Source organism: Lathyrus oleraceus, chromosome 6 (assembly GCF_024323335.1).
Source record: "Lathyrus oleraceus cultivar Zhongwan6 chromosome 6, CAAS_Psat_ZW6_1.0, whole genome shotgun sequence".
NCBI classification, from domain to species: Eukaryota; Viridiplantae; Streptophyta; class Magnoliopsida; order Fabales; family Fabaceae; genus Lathyrus; species Lathyrus oleraceus.
The window spans coordinates 371,562,568-371,584,405 of NC_066584.1; the positions used below are offsets into that span (position 1 = coordinate 371,562,568).

Consider the following 21,838-nt stretch of genomic DNA (forward strand, 5'->3'; position numbering starts at 1 on the left):
GAACACGGGTTGACCATGTCAGCCTCAGGTTTGATGTATGGAATGGCTTCAAAGGGGCCAACATGACCCGTGTCATAGGACACGGCCAAACCGCATTGGTTTCGGGAAGTTTGTACTAGAAGCGCTCTGTTTCGTGCGACCTTCAATATTTTTTGTCCCAATTCGCTCCATTGACCTCTTATTGTCCGAAAACGCAAAAAGAATACAAAAATTCATAAAAGCAAACTAAAATGGTGCAAACACACATAAAACGCAAATAAAACAAGTAAGGAAAAATAATGCATTTACCCCCTATCAAACATGCAAACCTTTTTTGGCTGGTAGCTCATGAACGCATTCTCACAAATTTTTGTAGAAGTCGTTGGGGGTGTTGGTATCTCTCTAGTATGCTCGTGCCGTAATAACGGGGATGCAATTGTGCTTCATGTTCTTTGAGACTGCATTAATGCGACTCAAATATGGATTCATCTAGTTCCTTCCAATTATACTATTGATTTCTTTTCTTTTGATTACAGGGACTGGTTCTTCAATAACCTTGGTAAAAAAGGAGACGAGACAACATCTAATGAATGAAATACCACCTTTATGACAATATGCTGGAACTTATGGAAGAGACCTAGCAATCTGGTTTTAGTTATTAAGAAGATAGTCAAAGATATTGAAGATTGCAAGATGGAACCTCAGTTTAAAGGAGCTCTTACGAGGGATACCATATGTATTGGTTGGAAGCGCCCCCAAGAGGGGTGGATCAAACTCAACTTTGATGATGCATGCAAGGATAAAGGTGCAATTGCTAGGTGTAATGGTCTTCTTTGTGACGGTAATTGGATCAAAGGATATGTTAAGAAGATTGATTCATGTGATGCTCTCACTGCTGAAATGTGAGGCTTATATCTCGAGTTGGAAATGACTTGACAAGAGAATTTCTCTCTAACAGATTGTGGAATATCACTGATAACTTTAACTTTAACAGAAATACTCCAATTTTGGTTCAACAAATTCAATTTTTTTTTGAAGTTGTAGTTGTTTTTTCCTTGAGCTATGTCTTCTTTTAGGTGGAAAGAAAAGAGAATATCTAATATAAATACCTTCTTTGATTCAATTAGAACATTTTCTTTAAAGTAGAGATTTGAATTGAGTGAAAGAAAAAAATCAATATAATTTTCCTATATTTTATAAAATAAATAAATGAAAAACAATAATAATTAAGATAATAATAATTATGACGAGAGACAATAATATAAGATAAAGATATGACAACAATGATTTTACAGGTATGACCTTAAAAATTGATTAAGGAAAAATAAACTAAGGGCCTATTTATTTTATTTTTTAAAAATGATTTTGACAGGGTAATATGATGTTGTGTAAAAAAATTTAAAAGAAATTTTTTCATAAAAATTTAAAATAAAAACTATTTTTGAATAATTATTTTTAAAATATTATTTTAAATATTTTATTAAATATTTTTTAAATATAAAATTTTAAAAAAAATTAGTTAATTTTGAAACTATTTTAAATAACATTTTATAAAAATTATTTTTAAGATATAATTTTTTGAAATTTTATAATTTTGATTATATTTTGATCTTTAATAATAAATATTTACGTTATAGAATATTAAAATCAATCTTTTAATTTAAAAGAAACAAATATATATTTTTTTATAATATTTTAAAAAATAGTTTTATAAAATCTATTTTTTTTAAATCTATTTTTTAAAGGTGAGAAAAGAAGCCCTAAATTTAAATATAAAATCTAATACTCTAAAATAATTTACTTAATACATTAGTCCTTTCTGTAATATAGGAGAATCTGTCCCGTAAAAAAACACCATAGGAAAATAGGTACCACCCAAAATAAATGAAATTATTGAAATATTTTCAGTTTAATAGTTATGGAAAACCATTCAGTTTATATAAAAAAAACTTACTCTTCATAAAAATCAATAATAAAAAATATAAAAAACCATTTTATTATTATTTAAAAATAGAATACTACTGTGTTTGCTCCGGCCTTCAACTACCTTCACTGGCTTTATTATCCATCAATTTTATTAAAATATCTCTTTGATAGAAATTTTATTATTATATTTATCTTGAATGGTTCATTGTATATCAAGTTTGGCGAAATCAGAAAATTCCGTAAAAAGTGTTTCCCTTTTTGTAGCACCACTTTTTTCATAATCTATCTCAGAATCACCACCAGACAAACCAAAAATCGCGAACTCAGAAAATTGCACCACTACAGGTACTTTATATAACTGTTTCTGTTTATGTCATTTCACTCTCAGTTTTGTCCAAATTTTACAGAATCAAATTCAACTTCACTTCACTTTATTCTGGTGTTTACTGATTATTACTATTGTCCATTATTTGGTGTATTAATTTTACTTGCTTTCCTATGAATTTTTAATCATTGGTGATGATGTTATGGAAAGGGTTTTGGGGTCAAATTTGTTGTGATGATGTTATAGAGACATAGGTAAAATTGGCTGAAATTTGTGATCAAGTATTGTTTTATCTGTTTCTGTTATTGGTATTTTTCTTTTGCAGGATTTACAAGCAAAGGGGTTTTATGAAGAGTTTTTAGTAGATAAGATAAGATGATATGGTATTGCAAAAAAATTTCTTGCTGTTTTGAATAGTAATGTATGATATTTCCGGTGCGCTTTACCTTGACGAAATGGGTTATGCTATGAGTAGATTAGAGGTGGAATCTAGTGAATGTGAAGGTGGAAATGCAATTCATGAAAGTTCTAGTACTGGACAAACCAAAAGGGCGTTGAAAAATTTAGATAATGAAATTGCTCAAATAACTAAGTTGAAATCAACCCCTCATCAATTACTAGTACATGATGGATATGGAAGGAAAGAGTTGCCTGTTTCCCCGGTGAAGATGCTGGCAGGTCGCGAGTTTAATTGTTCGGGACGGGGGAGATTTTCTTCCGCCGATCGGTGCCATCTGTTGAGTAGATATTTGCCTGTAAATGGTCCTTGGCTTATCGACCAAATGCCTAGTCGAGCGTATGTGTCTCAGTTTTCAGCTGATGGTTGTCTTTTTGTTGCTGGGTTCCAGGTAATATATTCTCACCTTTAACATTTTATCATAAAAATATACTTTTTTTTTGCTGTAAGGTATATGCATGCTATAGTTTTAATTCTGAATAGATTATTTTCTCAGGGAAATATCATAAAAATATACAATGTGGACAAAGGTTGGAAAGTTCAAAAGAATATTCTAACTAAGAGTTTGAGATGGACAATCACTGATACTTCTCTTTCCCCTGATCAACGCAATCTTGTAAGTTGCTGTGTTTTATCGTCAAAATAACAGGAAACAAAAATGTCTACATCTTTTTAATCCTTTGTTTTAATGGCTTAATCTTATGGCATATGAATCTTCAATTTCAGGTTTATGCCAGCATGTCGCCCATTGTACACATTGTAAATGTTGGATCTTCTGAAACTGAGTCACTAGCAAATGTTACGGTACTCACAACTAATTCTGCACTTTGGTTTTAACTTCTAATTTGGCAAACACTAGTTTTTTTGAATGCTATAAGGTATCTGAGTCTTAGAAATTGGATGTTCCATGACGTGTCTAACTGGTGGATGTCCTAGGTTCTTTTTTATGGTGTTCTTTTCATATTTTTAATGTGCTTTTGGTTCTTATATTATGCAGGAGATCCACGATGGTTTGGATTTTTCATCAAATGATGATGGAGGATACTCATTTGGAATTTTTTCTGTGAAATTCTCAACAGATGGGAGGGAATTAGTAGCAGGAACTAGTGGTGATTCTATACATGTATACGATCTTGAAGCAAATAAGGTTTCACTTCAAATTTTAGCACACGCGGTAATGATACTAGCCATAAAATATCCCATCTCTTTAGCTTCAAATGATTTGAACTATTTTCTGAATTATTAACTTATGGTACAGTCAAAATTAAATTGGCCTATTCACAAATTAGTTAGCTCTATGAGCTGTATAGAATTGATTGTGCGTCAAGTGGGGAAGTGGTTTATATAATCCATGTGATGGAATTGATTGCTTAGCTGCATTATCGAATGTGACCACTTTATCTATTGGTTGTGTCTTTATATTAGTGTCTGTGAAATTCTATCTGAAAGTGTCTGCTTGATCATCAATCTATCATTTTTTTGGACAAATTATTTTCATATTGTGGTGATTTTTTATGGATCAAGAGTATTAACGCATAGCATAGATGTTCTAACTTTTGATTTTCATTTTATGTTGCAGGCTGATGTAAATACTGTATGTTTTGCTGATGAAACCGGCCATCTTATTTACTCTGGAAGTGATGATAGTTTCTGCAAGGTATGTCCTACATCATAAGACGTCTTATTCTATTAAGATATTATTCGCTTTTTCCCTCTTTTTGAGTGTCCCAACTTTTGATTTTATTTAGAAGCAATGGCCATCTTTTAAACAGGAAATCAGTCTCATACCATCAGGGTTAAATTAAATATTGACCTTGAGAGCAGTTATTAGATGAGATACATGTCAAATCTTTTAGCTTTGGTTATCGTCACTTATTGCAGAAACTTCATAAGTGATTGACACATTCTAATGTACAAATTTGTTTAGGTCTGGGATCGGCGTTGCTTAAATGCTAAAGGCAAGCCAGCAGGGGTTTTGATGGGGCATCTTGAGGGCATTACATTTATTGATACCCGTGGAGATGGACGCTATTTCATTTCTAACGGTAAAGATCAGACCATAAAACTTTGGGACTTACGCAAAATCTCGTCCAACGTTACCTGGTATGTTCTTTTTCCCTTCTAGTAATCTATATTTTGAAGTCCATATCTGTTGAATCTAAAGAATATGATGTGTTTTGACAAAATGTTCAACAAATAATGGTTACTAGTGTACTTCTGCTAATGGGAAAGATTAAAGTAGTGTGGAAAGATTAAAGTACTAGTATACTTCATGTGAGTACATGTTTCTGAAGGTAATTGTGTTTGGAATTTGCAATCATCTTACATCTTAGGGTTCTTTTGGTTCAAATGAGGGGAGGGGAGAGATTTTAATGGAGGGAAGGGGAGGTTGGGAGATTTATTTTTAATCAGATAAATGTTTGGTTCAAAAGAGGGGAGAGATTTTAATTAAAAATGTGTTTGGTGCAGGAGGGGAGGAGTTTTATTAATAATTTATATTTTTATCTTTATGATCTTATATAAGTCATATGATATTCAAATGTGAAAAACTCATGCATATTTTTTTTGGTAATAAAATTTCTAATATTGAGTGACTAAAAAATATTAATTTACCACATAACGTTAAAAAATTGAGTACATTTGATTTGGATTATAACTCTCCAACACAAATTAAACTATATGCTCATAACAACGTTTAAATCGTGATGAATTATCTAACAAAACAAATACATAAAATAACTTATTATTAAATATTAATGGTTCAAAATATTTAAAATGAATAAACAAAAAATAAAATGAATGGTTTAAAATTTGATATAAAAGAAAATATGATAGGATACATAACAAAATTAGAAGAAAAAACGAATATAAATAAACATAAAAAAAATTTATAAAAAAAATGCAATGATTATGATTTATATTAAATACAAAAATTCAAAAATAATTTGAAGATGGAGAACAATTATAATAAATTGATGGAGGCAATCGAGAAAAATCACACAGTAGTGTGAAATTTAACAAGAAAAAGGCTGTAAACTATAAAGTGAAATACTGCATGTCATCCTAAGCATTGAGCCAGTGGGACGTGAGCTAATAATGGAAAATTAAAAGGAAATCTTGTTCATGACCAATTCTTAGATAACTTGTTTCTAGAATAAATCAAACAACTTATATTAGGATGAACTATAAGTCTAGTATGGTTATGCTTGCTAATGCATAAGAAAAGACACGAGCTCATGCGAGTATGTACTGGAAAAGTACACCAGTGTAACTTTACCAGCGAGTGCCAGTAAAGTCTCAGTCGGATACTCTACAAATTCTCTCTCATTCATGGCCATCTACTTATATGGTGGTAGCCGTGGTATTCTCCGCGCTTAAGACTCATGAAGGACCATTAAGGCGATTGTCCTCGACTAAATTATGACCTCTTAATGGTGATTGGAATCAGACTTTATTGCCAGATACTTGCCCGATACTGAGCCATAATGTTATGAATTAGCCATAAATGCACTATCCACATATTTTAAGTCTCCACTCTCCATATTCGAATATTTTCTCCAGGTTTGTTTTGGGCCGGCGGAGTCAGCCCAGTCCATCAACTGACTTAAACCCGGCCTTACTCTGTAGGGCGAGCTATACTTTGTCTTTTGGCTCCTTCCTACAGCCCGGCCCACTCTTGGGGTGTGTGCTTCTCCCTGAGTCATCAAGTATTTGACCCAAAATAAACCGGATATGTACACAGACTCCCAAGCATGAGCTGCGTGGGGGTGAAATGCTCTCCCGAGACCGAAAAAGAAAGTGGATATTTATAGAGTCCCTTAAGCATGAACCACGTAGGGGCAAAATGTTTTCCAGAGACTGGTTAAGAGATAGGATATTTTTAATCCCTAAAGTGATGCAGAACTCACAAATAGAACATAGAAAAGTATGAACAGAAAATGTAAAATAGATGAGAAATGGTGTATTATTGAAATAAGCAAGCAAAATATAGATGGAATACAATTCCTATCTGCCCCCAGAGTGAGGCTCCTCAAAGAATTCACAATCTTTGCCTAACAGAAAAATGCAACAAACTTCTGCATAACCTCTCTATTCCCTCCCCTCACTACAAATAACATAAATCAACACTAAAACAAATCCCTCAAACGGCCCCACTGCCACATCAGCAGAATTACTTTCTATTCTTCTTCTCATAGACTTTCCATTCCTTAGGCCCATTTAGTTGACCCAATAGCATACCATCTCTATTACTCTCTATTCTTCCTCACATAGACTTTCCATTCCTTAGGCCCATTTGGTTGACCCAATAGCATACCATCTCTATCATAAAACATGAGCCGAGTAGGGGAGAAATGCTTTCTTGAGACCGATTAAGGGACTAGACATTTACTCAGTCCTTCAAACATATCCGCATAAGGACAAAATGGTTTCTTGAGACCGACTAAGAGATTGGATATTTACACTGTTATTTTAAGGTGGGCTCTTCCGGTATTGTCAAAAGCTGCCTAGAACTCGGCCTACTCCTATGGTGTGCTCTCCATCATAATATTAAGCCCCTCTGCCAAAGATGGCCTAAAGGTACACATTCTCCCAAGCATGAGGTGCGTTGGACCGATGTGCTTTGAGCGGAAGACCGGTTGGGCCAGGGTGACTTATTGAAGGGCGAGCCGACCTAATTGAGGTAGCTCGCCCTTGCTGTTTTAGGGTGGGCTCTCCATCGTATTACTGAGTCCCTTGGTCGAAAGTAGGTCTAGCGATACATAGTCCCCCAAATATGAGTTGCGTATGGGCGAAATGCTATAGTTGAAACTTTGTGACACTACAAAGTTATCATGGACGGTCGATAGGTAGAAGAGGCTGATCCTAAATATGGCATGTGGAACAGCCTGCGGATGCGGATACTATGTCCTCGGTATGTCGGTATACTCAGCCCCTCAAGAACAAGACTTGAAAGGACGAAGTGATTAAGTCTGAAATCCGGGCAGTACGACTTGAGATCGACTTGAATTTGTAGGAGATTTGTTCCTCCAGAATTTTGACTGCAGGTAGTCGCCCCGTAGGCGCAAGGATACCCAAGAGGGTTCCGGCATGATGCCCCGTAAGCGCCAGGATACCCCGGAAGGTTCAAAGATGATGCCCGGTACGGAGTAGCCCGTAGGAGCAATGATACCCCCGGAGGGTTCCAGCATGATGCCCCCGTAAGGAGTAGCCTGTAGGCTCAAGGATACTCTAGAGGGTTCAAGCATAATGCCCCGTAGGGAGCAACCCGTAGGCGCAAGGATACCCCAGAGGATTCCACCAAATTTATTATCTCCTTTTCTCCTTCCCCCACCCTTTCCCCTTCCCTACTTGTTTAATACTAGAGAGAAAGAATATGGGAATATACCTGTTTGTTCTCGTGGTGGGTTACCAAAGCTCAAGATAAATGAAGAACAATTGGTTGAAAAGCTATCTCATTTATAAGACAAATAAGAAACTGGTTGAACAGCTTGACAAGGAAAGTGCAATGATAGGGACTTTGAATTACTAAGCTTAGAAATGTACGAGTAGAATTTGAGCAGGATAAGATTAAATGTGCTAATACCAAAGAGAAGTAAGCTCTAGGCCTAAAGGTCCCTTCTTGGAATTAGCGGATTGAAAGAAGCTCTATCTCTACTGGACCTACCTGAACCTGTTTCATCATCTGATTTGAAACCACAAATGAGCTGGTTTATAGATTCTTTTCATAAGGCCCAATGTGATGTTTGTGTTCTATGCAAAGAAATATGATGAAGCTCAAAAGGAAGGTGGTGAAAGGGGAGTAAATTTGGAGTGGAAGGTGTACCATTACGAGTTTGATTGAACTTTATAATCTAATGGTAAAAAAAAATCTGCACAGTATACAACTTAAGTGACTTGTATATGTTGAGAAATTTCCCTATAAGTTAATTATACTTGCAAAATGAGACTCAGTATACTTATGAACCATCTATGAGGCATTCTCAATCTATCACATTTCATAGCAAAAAAAAAAAGAATAATACTAAGAATTTTAGAGAATTATTTTTACAGGATGCTGTGTAATGTAGAGTCATGTCAAACTAATCAATCAAAGATGATTGTGTTGTGATGTGAGTCTATTTGCATCACCTTGTCAGTCTGAGAATTTATCCAATTTCTAGCCTAGCTAATAACGTTTGTTCCTTTTTGTGACCACTATTTCTAGATGAAATTGTTGCCAATGCAAAAGAATACTCTTAACAGATTTTTCTCTAAATTCCAGTAATCGTGGACAGAGAAGTTTTGAATGGGATTACAGGTGGATGGATTACCCGCCACAAGCAAAAGATTTGAATCATCCTTGTGATCAGTCAGTTGCTACATATCGAGGCCATTCAGTCCTACGCACTCTTGTCCGCTGCTTTTTCTCCCCAGCTTTTAGGTGAGCACTGAACTGGACTTACCTTTTAATTATTCAGACTTAGCTTAGCATCTGTTTGTTACAGATTATTCAAAAAAGTGACTCCGATATTGCATAATTTAAAAATTACTATAATATTTAACCTGATGTTGTTTTCTTCAAATTTACAGCACTGGCCAAAAGTACATCTATACCGGATCACACAATGCATGTGTTTATGTATATGATTTGGTATGTATTTTAGATACTATTGCTCTATCTATATCTCTGTTTTTATCATTGGGATAACTTTATTATTTAGGTAAAACCAAAAGTTAACCAAACATAATATTCATTATATCGACGAAAAATTCAACCCTAATAATCATGTTACTGCGGTATCTCTCATTTATGCACTCAGTGTAACATTTTTTAAGTGGTAGAAAACAGTTTTTTTAACAGTTGAGTGATAAGACTAGAGAATCCAATTTTTTATTTCCATACAATGCCCCGCTCAATAGAAAACTTTGATAATTCATTACAGGTGACCGGAGCACAAGTTGCAACACTGAAGCACCATAAATCACCTGTAAGAGATTGTAGTTGGCACCCTTTCCAGACTATGCTTGTCAGCTCTTCTTGGGACGGGGATGTTGTAAAATGGGAATCTTCTGGGAGCTCTGATGTAGCAGCCTCTTCGGTTAAGAAGAGGGTATACAAAAGACATTTTTTTGAAGATTACCTATGATGTTGTCAGTTAAATCGGTTATGAATGATCTGAAAGATCCATAACATGTTGATAATGAAGTTGTATATGGTGTTTGGTATAATAAGGTATAATATATTATGAACTACCAGATAATCTTGTACATAAATAATAAACATCCTCTTGAATTGACTGTGGGATCAATTCATTTGTACGCCGTGTCTGTAATAAATTTGTTTTAGTGTAGCAATGCATCATTAGTGTCAAAATGAGTCTTCATTTATCTCTTAATTTAATGGTCTACAACCGATTATACCATAAAACCAGTTGAAGAGGATCCGAGTCTTAGTATTGTATGAAAGCATCAATAATCGGTCCCGTCATTTGTCTTTGTCTTGGTGGTTACCTACTATATTCTTTGCTATGATGCCTCAGAGAAAGGCAGGTTGAAGAATCTGCTGCTCAAAAAGCAGGTGTGACAAAAAAAATTCTGAGTTTTTCTTTTTAAAAGAAAGGAGAATATTGTCATATTAATGGCCTGAAATGGCTCTTTGTCCAAAAAGGGCCAACACCCTACAGAGGTGCTACCTTAACAATTTGTATAAAAATTTGGGACCTCATTCTATCTTTGTTCTGTTGTCTGGTGAATGATATTGGAACGCAATAATGCCAAGATTAGTGGTGACACTTAATTGTTGTCTCTAGGGAAACGACTGAAATTTTAAGTAAATTGGGCACTCATAACAACAAAATAGGACATGAAGTCGAACCATCCATATATGACCGTAGTGTTCTGGTTCATCTAAAGTACATAATTCCCTTTAGAGTGTTGAGTGTAAAGTGAGTAACAACATCTATTAATTAACAAATCAAAGATAAATTCTTTAAGGACATTGTCACGGTTCCATTTTGGGTTTGATACGTACCAACACAATATAATAGTACTCCCTCCGTTCCTTTTTAAGTGTCGTTTTTTGATTTTTTACACATATCAAGATAACTAATAATTGTTGTTACTTTTTAAACAATGATTATGTTTTTTCCTACAATACCCTTAACTTTTTAGTAATTTATTTAATCTTTTTCTCTCTCTATAATAAATGATTAGGGATAATTTTGACAATACTACAGTTAACTCTACCTTGAATTTTGAAATGACACTTAAAAAGAAACAATTTTTTTTCTAAAAAGTGACAATTATAAAGGAACGGAGGGAGTAATAATAATAACAGTATTTAAGAGAAAGAGCGTTATTATATGGACGTACAAAGGAACAAGGTACAAAATAAGGAATTACAAATCCCTAGATCTGCCAAGAGCTAGGCTCCTCAATAGAGAGTTAGTACTCTCTATCCTCAATGCACTAACAGACAAAATGCCAAGCTCCTCCTCAATTCCCTCTCTGACTCCTTATAACTAGGAAAAGAAATGCTCTCTCCCAGATACACGTCACATCATCTCTAACAACCTTAGCCACTATTTCCCAATCTGTCATTTCTCCTAGAATAAACCAATAACGGCTTGGCCCCACTAGTTGCTGAGTGAATTAATTGTTGATGTGGTGCTTTCTCATTTGTTTGGGTTCTATCAATACCTCCTCCATCAAAATGGACCTTGTCCTCAAGGTCAAATTTCGGAAACTGACTTCTAATCATTAATTCCTCCTCCCAAGTATCTTCCTCCATGGTCTTGCCCTTCCAATGAATTAGTAACTGTTTCACCTCTTCCCCATGCTGCTTCACCTTCTGGGTAGCAAGTACAACTTCAGGTTCATAAACCTTTACTTGTTCTTCCAACAGGTCTGGGAGTTCTGTGTCTTCTTGGTAATTTCGCACTGCCTTCTTCAATAAGGAAACATGGAAAACAGGGTGCACTCTAGATCCTTCAAGTAATTTGAGTTTGTAAGCTACTGCTCATACTCTTTCTATTATTGGGTAAGGGCCATAATACTCGGCAGCTAATTTAGCATTAATTCTGGTAACTACAGATTGCTGCCTGTGGGCTCTAAGCTTGACAAACACCCATTCCCCACACATAAAACTTCTGTCACTTCTCTTCTTGTCTGCCTGACTCTTCATTCTCTCTTGTGCCTTCACTAACTAAATTTTTAATTGTTTCAGAGCTTCATCTCTGTCCATCAAGTCATGCTGCACACTGGCCACTCTAGTTTCGCCTTGCACCCATCTTGTCAGCCGAGGTGGAAGTCTTCCATAAACCACCTCAAATGGTGTCTTACCTGTTAAGGCATGGTAAGTAGTGTTATACCAGTACTCAGCCCAATGAATCCATGTCACCCAAGTCCTTGGCTGATCAGCTATAAAACATCTCAGATAAGTTTTTAGACATCTGTTTCCCACTTCTATTTGGCCATCAGATTCTGGATGATAGGTTGTACTCATCTTGAGTTTGGTTCCTTGCAACTTGAATATTTCCCTCCAGAAGTTACTCATGAAGATAGGGTCCATGTCACTTACTATTGATAAAGGAAGGCCATGTAATTTGACTATTTCCTTATAAAAAAATTCTGCTATACTTCGGGCTGTATAAGGATGTTTCAAGGGTATAAAGTGTGCATATTTAGATAATCTATCCATTACTACCAGTATAGCTTCAAATTGTTTGGACTTAGGCAAACCTGTGATGAAGTCTAAGGATATATCCTCCCATATCTGTCCTGGAATAGGGAGTGGTTGCAGCAACCCACCTGGAGATGATGCCATGTATTTTTGTCTTTGACATATATCACATTGTCTAACAAATTCTTGTATAGTGCTTTTCATACCTACCAAATATATATTTGCAGCCATTCTCCTATATGTTTTGTAGAATTCTGAGTGCCCTCCTTGTGGTGTAGAATGAAACTCTTGTAATAGAGTAGGAATGAGTTGAGATTTGTTGGAAATTACCAACCTGTCTTCATAAAAAAGAACCCCTTGTTTATAACTGTACCCAAGTCAAGATGAAGGATCTTGTTGAATCTCTGCAATGATCCTTTGTAATTTCTCATCTTCTTTCACCTCTGCTTTGATTTGTTCTTCTTGTGCCCAAGTTACTAGAGAGTTCATAGTATTCAATTCACGACCTTCATGCACCCTAGATAGTGCATCGGCACCCTTGTTGAGCTTGCCCTGTTTATAAATAATCTCGAAATCATAACCCATCAACTTTGCAGCCTAATTTTGCTGTTCTGCAGTTACTATTTTTTGCTGCATTAGTTGTTTGAGGCTTCTTTGATCCGTCGATACTACAAACTTCCTTCCTAACAAATATGGCCTCCAATGTTGGATTGCCAACACTACAACCATTAGCTCCTTCTCATATGCGGACTTAGATAAATTTCCGATTCCCAAAGCCTTGCTAAAGTAAGCCATCGGTTTTTTGTCTTGCATCAGAATAGCCCTTATGCCCGTACCTAAGGCATCACACTCAATAACAAATTCTTTTGAAAAGTCTGGTAAGGCTAACACTGGTGTTGTTGTAAGCCTCTGCTTCAATGTGTCGAACGCTGCTTGAACCTTCTTGTTCCATTTAAAACCATCTTTCTTAGTTAATTCTGTTAAAGGTTTGGCAATTTTTCCATAATCCCTGATGAACTTCCGATAATAACCTGTCAGCCCCAAAAACCCTCTAACTCCTTTAACATTCTTGGGTTGAGGCCACTGAAGCACACCAACCACTTTATTAGGGTCAACATCTACCCCATTCCCTATGATTACATGCCCCAAATACTCCACTGATTGTTGGCCAAAACTGCACTTCTTCTTGTTTACCACCAAACTATAAGCAGATAACAACTCCAATACCTCTTTAAGATGCTTCATATGAGTTCCCCAGTCTTGGCTATAGATAAGAATGTCGTCAAAAAACACCAATACACTCTTTCGGAGCAATGATCTAAACACATCGTTCATGAGATTTTGGAACGTTGAAAGGGTATTGGTAAGCCCAAAAGGCATTACAAGGAACTCATAGTGTCCTTCATGAGTCCTGAATGCAGTCTTCTCAACATCAGAATCCTTCACCCTTACTTGGTGATAACCCGACTTAAGATCCAGCTTAGTAAAGAATTTCGCACCATGTAACTCGTCTAATAATTCTTCAATGACAAGGATAGGGAATTTGTCGGGAATGGTTACCTTATTAAGTGCTCTGTAATCAATGCACATCCTTCATGTGTTGTCCTTCTTTTTTACCAAGATAACGGGACTAGAGAATGAACTCGTACTATGACGAATTATCCCGGCAACCAACATCTCTTTAACTTGCCTTTCAATCTCATTTTTATGGTGATGGGGGTAGCGGTAAGGACGAACATTCATTGCTCCATGTCCGTCAATGAGATTGATAGCGTGCTCCTTCTTCCGTCTGGGTGGTAGGCTCGAAGGCGTTTGGAAAATGTGAACATACTTACCTAACACCTCCTCCAACTCCCGGTGTTGGTGTTCCGACAACACAGATTCACAAGTTGTTTGGAAAATGTCCGCGTACTCACCCGACACCCATTCCAACTCTGGGTTTGGGCTTTCGGACCTAACGAATTCACAAACTACACCTTAGACTCAACCCCCTCAATTCTCCACACCTCCCCATCTTTCTTGGACCTAGGTTTCTCTAAAATACTTTGCAGTGCAATCAATGACTTTTTGCACCCTTCTTTGTTTCCAAGTGTTATCCACTTCCCTTGTTCCCAAAAACTCATAGTGTGTTGCTTCCAATTAATAATAGTATCACCCAAAGTTTTTAACCATTCAACGCCCAACACCACGTCAATACCCCATAATTCAAATAATTGCAAATTCGGCCTTAGTTTGTAACTTCCAATGTACATCTCCAGCTCTTTGCACCTCCCTTGCGCTTCTATTTGGACACCATTCCCTAGTTTAACCTTCATTTGTGGAGTTTGTTCAATGGGCCAATCCATGTGGTGTACTAAACTTTGTGAAATAAAGTCGTGGGATGCCCCACTATCCACCAAAATTAATACTTCTACCCCCATGATTGTTCCTTGAAACTTCATGGTTTGATGATTTTCATGGGCTATATGATGTAAATCCAATATGCTCATCTCTCTGTGCTCCTCATCCTCCTCTTCACCTACCTCCACAGCCAACACCATGGCTTCTCCATCCTCATCACATTCATCATCCACCACTAACACTCTAAGGTGTTTGTCTGGACATTGATGGGTAGGACCAAAAGGTCCTTTACATTTGAAACATAATCCTTTTTTTCTTTCTATCCAAAAGTTCATTGTAAGAGAGGTGTGTAAACCCTCTATCACGAGGCCCAACACGCCTCCTGTCACCTTGGACCTGCCTGTCATGCTTTGGCCCATTCCTCATATTACCACTTGCACCCCCTTCTCTATTTTTTAGCATAACCCAATTTGACCCTCCCTTGCTTCCAACCTGTGACCCAACCCAACCCAACCCAGTAAGGCCCATTTTTTGGCCCACGGGTGAGTCCAACTCCACTCTTCCCTTTTACCTCCTTCTCTACAACACAAGTTACTTGCAACAACTTCATTCTACTCATATCTCCCATGGTTGCCAGACTCCTAACTCTACCTTTAATCTCCACTTGCAACCCATGAAGAAAATAGCCTTGAAATTGCTTCTCCGGTAACCGCGAAATTTGAGCGATTAAGTATTCAAACTTTGTTATGTACTCTTACACAGATCCTTCTTGCTTCAGCTCAGTCAACTGCTCGTACACATCTCCATCGCCATGTCCCCCGTACCTTTCGAGTAACGCTTCCTACAACGTCTCCCAAGTCAGGCCTTCATCTTCTTCAACTAGTGAGTTGAAAAAGTGTATGGAGTGTCCTTCCATACATAACTGGGCTAAACTCACTTTCACTTCCGGTGTGGTACCCTGTACCCGAAAGTAAACCTCTGCTCGTGAAATCCAACCGACAGGATCTTCACCGTCGAATGACAGAAGCTCCACCTTCTTCGCTGAATGACGGAACTCGGTCAAGGAATCGGCGCGAGACCCATTTGAAGCTTCTCCAATCTTCTTCTCCGGTGTCCCCAAGTTCTCCGGTACAGTTTTGTTCAACACACTCCCACTGCTCTCCTCTCTTACCGCCTTTCCCAGGTACTTTTCCAACATCGCAATTAAACTCGCGTGATTCTCCTTCACCTCTACCTGGAAATTTTCCAAGGTAGAACGTACTTTCGAGATCTCTCCTTCTAATGCCGTCACCTTTGCCTCCATTCTCGTTAAAGCTACCACTGTGATTTTCTTCGCCGACGGCATCCACTAGGACCGCTGCTTCGAATCTGGTAGGTTGGACCACTTGATACGTACCAACATAGTACACAATAGAATAGTAATAATAATAACAGTATTTAAGAGAAAGAGCGTTATTATATGGACATACAAAGGAACAAGATACATAATAAGGAACTACAAATCCCTAGATCTTCCAAGAGCTAGGCTCCTCAATAGAGAGTCAGTACTCTCTATCCTCAATGCACTAACAAACAAAATGTCAAGCTCCTCCTCAATTCCCTCTCTGACTCCTTATAACTAGGAAAAGAAATATTGTGATGCTCTCTCCCAGATACACGTCACATCATCTCAAACAACCTTAACCACTATTTCCCAATCTGCCCTTTCTCCTAGAATAAACCAATAACGACTTGGCCCCACTAGTTACTGAGTGAATTAATTGTTGATGTGGTGCTTCCTCATTTGTTTGGGTTCTATTAGGGTTTGTGGACCCGCTACGACTTCGGTGTGCGAACCTTAAGCATGTGACTATGTCTTCTCATAAATCCACTATAGGCTACGAGACATTATGTGATCTGGGTGTGAGAAACTGTCACGACTTTATTGTATATAAATGAACATTAGTCTCGATTCTCAAGCATAATGAAATTATTTTGTCCCAACACAGAATAGTAATAAATCATGTGTTTATTAAAATGACAACCTTCGATTTTTATTTTATTTTACATTTTAATCACTTTAGAGGATTAAATTTCACGACAGGAATATTGTTTCTATTTGTTTTAGTGATAGAGATACGGTTTAATTTGATGGAACTTGAAGAGAGGCGGCTAATTTGCTATGTCGATTAGGCAGGGTTGTAAGAAAATTCCCAATGGATTGGCTCCAAAATTAGCAAATTAGATTTTAGACCTTAATTTAACTATAAATTAGTATATATAGAAATGCCTTGAGCTAAAACTTATGTGTGAAGCAATGAAAAGCTTCCAGTCTGACAAGCGAGTAAGAAGTAGCAACTGGTTGGTTGTCATGAATGCTGTTAGGTTATTAGCTTCTTCATGTGCTCCACAAACAATAGAAGAACGAGTCCATACTTCAAAGTCAATTACAATACAAAAAGTGATTCCCAAATAAGTGATATTGTCCCTACAACCCTTTTTTCACTGCAGGGAGCAGAACCCCGTGCTTATGGAAAGCTATTAAAAAAGCTGAAGAAAAACGTTAATTGTAGCCAGTAGCCAGTAACCACCACAACTTTTTCCACTAAAGGATACAAGCTGAAATATTGCAATTATTTGTTAGAGAAATTGTCATCAAAGTAACATAACTGAGATGAGTGGAACTATAAACACCATGCGGTATTGATTTCCACAAGTGCTGAAGTAAAGAGTGGATGGGGTGTCATGTCACTTTCTCTCATGATTTGGAACTTCACATGTAATGGCATTATAAAGTTTCAATTCAGACAGATTTACATGGAATACAATGATCGGTAATTTCAGCTTAGTTTTTGCATAACATAATGAATCATATGAAGCATAAAACAAAAAATAGCTACAGTTTCATTAATATTCACATTCTTCTTATTTCATCTCCACAAGCAGCTATCACAAAATTTAATAATAATAATAATAAATAATGAATTAAAAACTAAGAGCAAAAAAATAATAAAATTAAATATTAGAAAAGCAAGAAGAAGAGAGAACACCTATATGATTTTTATAATGGGAAGATAAAACTGTGCTCTATCTACTCAGATTCAGCCCTTAAATTGGTTGCACTGTGTAGTAGGTCTTGTTTTCTGTTTTCCAGCCCTCAAAGGACAGGGAGTCTCTACGGGCGGGACCATGCAATTATACTGCATACACAGTGAGCTTCTCTCTGGAATTACAGCCGTTGGACTAATCTCAATTCCAGTTAGATAGTTATGCTGTAAATATAGTATCTGTATACTCGCATCCAATAACCGGTCCACAAAACTAGCCGGTACCCGACCCGAGAACCGGTTGTTGTTCAGGTATAGATTCTGCACGCTAGCTAGCATTGGTGATATTTGACCGGATAACCGGTTGAAACTGAGATCAACGGTTGGAATTGCAACTTGATCCACCGGTTCAACTGAACCGGAGAACTGGTTTCTTTGTAATTGGAGGTTGCTTAGTGGGAATGAGAATATCCGACCGGGAACGGGTCCGGTGAACTGGTTTAGACTAAGGTCTAAATAGTTTAACTGCTCGAGCCGGGTTAGAACCCGGTCCATTGAGCCGGTGAGTTGATTCCATGACAAGGAGAGATACTGAAGCGAAGGAGGGAGAGAGTTTGGACCAAGCGAACCGGTGAGAGTGTTGTGCTTTAGGTCCAACCGGGTCAAGCTCTGAGAATCGAACCGAGGCATAGAACCGGAGAGACGGTTATGGCAGAGGATGAGATTTGTTAGCCCCGGCAATGATCCAACCGTCGGAGGAATTTTTCCGGTGAGCTGGTTGTAACTGAGATCAATAGTTCGAAGACTGCGTAACTCACCTAACTCCGCCGGAATCTCGCCGGAGATGAAGTTTCTGTTAATAGCAAGAAACTTAAGGTTCTTCAAACTGGAAACGGTTTGAGGCAGAGCACCATATATCCTTCCCGGAACAACTGTAAACTCAGCTAAAGAAGAAAGTTTACCAATGGCGGCGTCGAGGCGTCCTGTTAAACCGGCTGCACCGGCTCTAGGGTCACCGAGGTTGAGCGCGATAACCTTATCGGAATCACATAAAACGCCGGAGAAGTTACAAGGATCAGCAGTGAAATCCCATGAAGAAAAGAAATCAGAACCAGGCATGTCTTCCAGAGATTTCCGAATCGATTGAAGAGCTAGAAAATCAGTCGGATCCAAAATGGCAACTACAAGAATCTGTGTTTGTATCAAACAGAAGCAAAAGAGAAGAAAACATGAAGGAATCATTTGCTTCGCCATAGAAACCACAAACCCTCAATGCAGGAAGAAGAAACAGAGAGTGTTCTTCGATTTTATAGGTAAGAGGAAAACGAAGCTAAGAGTTATTATAGAGAAAGAGAACATGCGATTAAGCTTGAAGAGAAAGCAATAGGTGAATCTGAAGTTTGGCTTGTGAGAGAAGGAGCAGAGTAATGGAATGCAGCGAACACAACAACCAAATGTTGATGCTACTTTTTACTTTCTTGTTGTACTTGGTACACTCGCTCGCTTCCAACGAACCTAATTTTTAATGTTTTTTTTGTATTTTTTATTCTTTTTTGTTTCTTGGGAAATGTTCCTATCAAACGGTTGTCCGAGCCTATGTGGCTTCCTTACCTTAGCTTCGGATGACACGTTTGACAATTTTGCTTCGGGTGAAACTGCGCTTCACGTGACTCGCATGCCTTTGTATATCTTCCGAACCTGAAGCAAAACATACCGGCTAGCTTTGGGAGCTGTCAAAATGATTGGACTTTACTATTTTACTACCAACATCTATATAATATTATCTTTTGACAAAATAGTAAAATATTATTAGGGACAACACAAGAGACAGAATTTGTTTTTATCAATTTTATTTTCTAGTTATTTAGTATTAAAATATAACTCCTATCATTTTCTTAAATAATAATATTGAAAAATAATATTATATCTTCTTATTTGGTTATAAAACTCACTTTTTGAGATTTTCATGTCCTAAGTTTTATAGGACAATTTTATTTAATATTAATTTTAAGAAAACAATCTTAGTTTATATATATTGACTTATAAATGTTAATAATTTATTTATATTTGTCCAATATAAAGGAATAAAAAAATGTTGTTGCTAATATTTGAAGACTAAATCAACAATTCACATTATTCGAAGTAGCAAATATCAATTAACACCAATAGGTATTTTAGTAAGAGTGTTCAAAAATAAATTAATCTAAAAATTGTAAATCAATTGAAAAATATTTTAAAAATATATATTTATTTATTAATTTAAACAAGATCTTGATATTGTTCGTGCACGAGAGAAAGAAGATGAAGATGATGAAGATGGAAGAGACAAAGAGAGAAAAGTTGCAACTAATTTTTACTGAATTGAAATTCTATTACAAAAACGATCTCAGACAAACTAAAAACTCAGATTCTAGTTATATACACATTCAAAATTATATTAAATTTAAATTAACTCCAAATTCAACTTAAATGAATCTGAATTATATCTAACATCATCATTTAATTCATATTCAGCTAATCAAAATCAACAACACCAATTCCATCTCTTAACTAGATAAAGCGTTCAGTCTTGATAGCCTTAATCAGAACATATGTCAGTTGCTTCTGAGTGCTACAGCGCACAACTTCAAGCATCCCATTCCGAATCTGATTTCTCAGAAAATGAAACTCCGTGTCAATGTGCTTACTTCTTCCATGCAGGACTGAATTCTTGGCAAGGCTTATTGTTGATTTGTTGTTAATCATCAATTTCACATGCTTGCTCACATTAATCTTCAGATCCTGCAGCTAGTTCAGAATTCATACAGTTTGACAAGCAGACAAAACACCTGCAATGTACTCTGATTCACAGCTTGACAATGCAGCCACTGGTTGCTTCTTAGAGCACCACGAAATATGACCTCCAAAATACTTTAAAAATTCTGGAAGTACTTCTTCTATCAACTTTGTCTCCATATTAATTAGAGTTTGAATAACATATCAACTCTGAATCATTTTCAACACCAAAAGGAAACAAAACTCCATACTTCAGAGCCCCCTTAACATACCTTAATATCTTGATAGCAACTTGGTAATGTGACCACTTTGGTTTGTTCATAAACCTAATCACCATTCCAACCACGTAACAAATATCAGGTATGGTATTACAAAGATATCTCAATGAGCCTACCAAATGTTTAAAAATTCTAGCATTTATATCATCACCCTAAACATCAGAATCCAACTTGTTATTTGATTCAGCATGTGTGATTGTAGACTTGCAATTCATCAGCTCAAATCTCTTCAGAAGCTCAAGTTTATACTTCAGTTGATGCAAGATGATTCCCTTGTCATAGCACACAATCTCCATCATATAAAATATATCATATTTCTTAGATAAGTCATTTCAAACTCATTCATCAGCACCTTCTTGAACTTAGATATCTCATATGTACAACTCCCTATTAGCAATATGTCATCAACATAGAGACAGATCAGAATCATATTGCTATCAAATGTATGCTGAACATAAACACCATACTCCATCTCACATTTTATGAATCCTTGAAGCTTGAAAAATGAATCAACTTTTAGATTTCAGGCTCTATAAGCTTGTTTCAGTCTATACAAGGCTTTATGCAACTTGTACACCATCCCTTCCTAATTCTTTTTCACAAATACAGGAAGTTGTGATACATAAACTTCCTCTTGTAAAGAACCATTCAGAAATGTAGATTTCACATCTAAATGCATCAGATACTAATTCATGTTAGCCACTATAACAATTACCATCCTGATTATTTCATCTCTAGCTACAGGAGCAAACACCTCAAAGTACTATAGTCCATATTTCTGTAGGAATCCTCTAGCTACTAACCTTGATTTGTGTTTGCCAATTAATCCATCTGGCTTTAGTTTTACCTTGTAAACCCATCTCACACTGATGGATTTCTTGTTCTTTGGAAGCTCAGTCAACTTCCAAGTCTTGTTTCTTTCTACAACTTTAAGCTCTTCTTTCATGACCTTCAACCACACTTTCTTCTTGAGAGCTTATTCAATACTTACTGGTTTACAGCCTACTAACATGGCACATTAAATGACTTCCCCTTTAGATTCTATCTCGGTATCTTGCAACATGTCAAACT

The 21,838-nt window shown here is 36.6% G+C and overlaps 2 protein-coding genes across 3 annotated transcripts; one reads left to right on the forward strand and one right to left on the reverse strand.

Moving 5' to 3' along the window:
• Nucleotides 1-2,001: 2,001 nt before the first annotated feature.
• On the forward strand, nucleotides 2,002-10,041 carry LOC127092072 (LEC14B protein). 2 transcript variants are annotated; one of them, XM_051030859.1, is made up of 11 exons: nucleotides 2,002-2,250; nucleotides 2,556-2,613; nucleotides 2,706-3,078; nucleotides 3,184-3,303; nucleotides 3,414-3,491; nucleotides 3,685-3,861; nucleotides 4,267-4,344; nucleotides 4,615-4,790; nucleotides 8,950-9,108; nucleotides 9,258-9,318; nucleotides 9,611-10,041. In XM_051030859.1, exons 3-11 carry the CDS (start codon nucleotides 2,899-2,901, stop codon nucleotides 9,812-9,814), a joined length of 1,233 nt encoding a protein of 410 aa, XP_050886816.1. In that variant the 5' UTR covers nucleotides 2,002-2,250; nucleotides 2,556-2,613; nucleotides 2,706-2,898; the 3' UTR covers nucleotides 9,815-10,041. The 2 variants fall into 2 exon arrangements, with proteins under 2 accessions (XP_050886816.1, XP_050886815.1); XM_051030858.1 differs by having other exon boundaries at nucleotides 2,556-3,078.
• A 7,507-nt stretch (nucleotides 10,042-17,548) lies between these two features.
• On the reverse strand, nucleotides 17,549-19,224 carry LOC127094727 (LRR receptor-like serine/threonine-protein kinase SIK1). Its single transcript, XM_051033520.1, has one exon. It carries the CDS (start codon nucleotides 18,966-18,968, stop codon nucleotides 17,769-17,771), a length of 1,200 nt encoding a protein of 399 aa, XP_050889477.1. The 5' UTR covers nucleotides 18,969-19,224; the 3' UTR covers nucleotides 17,549-17,768.
• Between the last annotated feature and the right edge of the window lie 2,614 nt (nucleotides 19,225-21,838).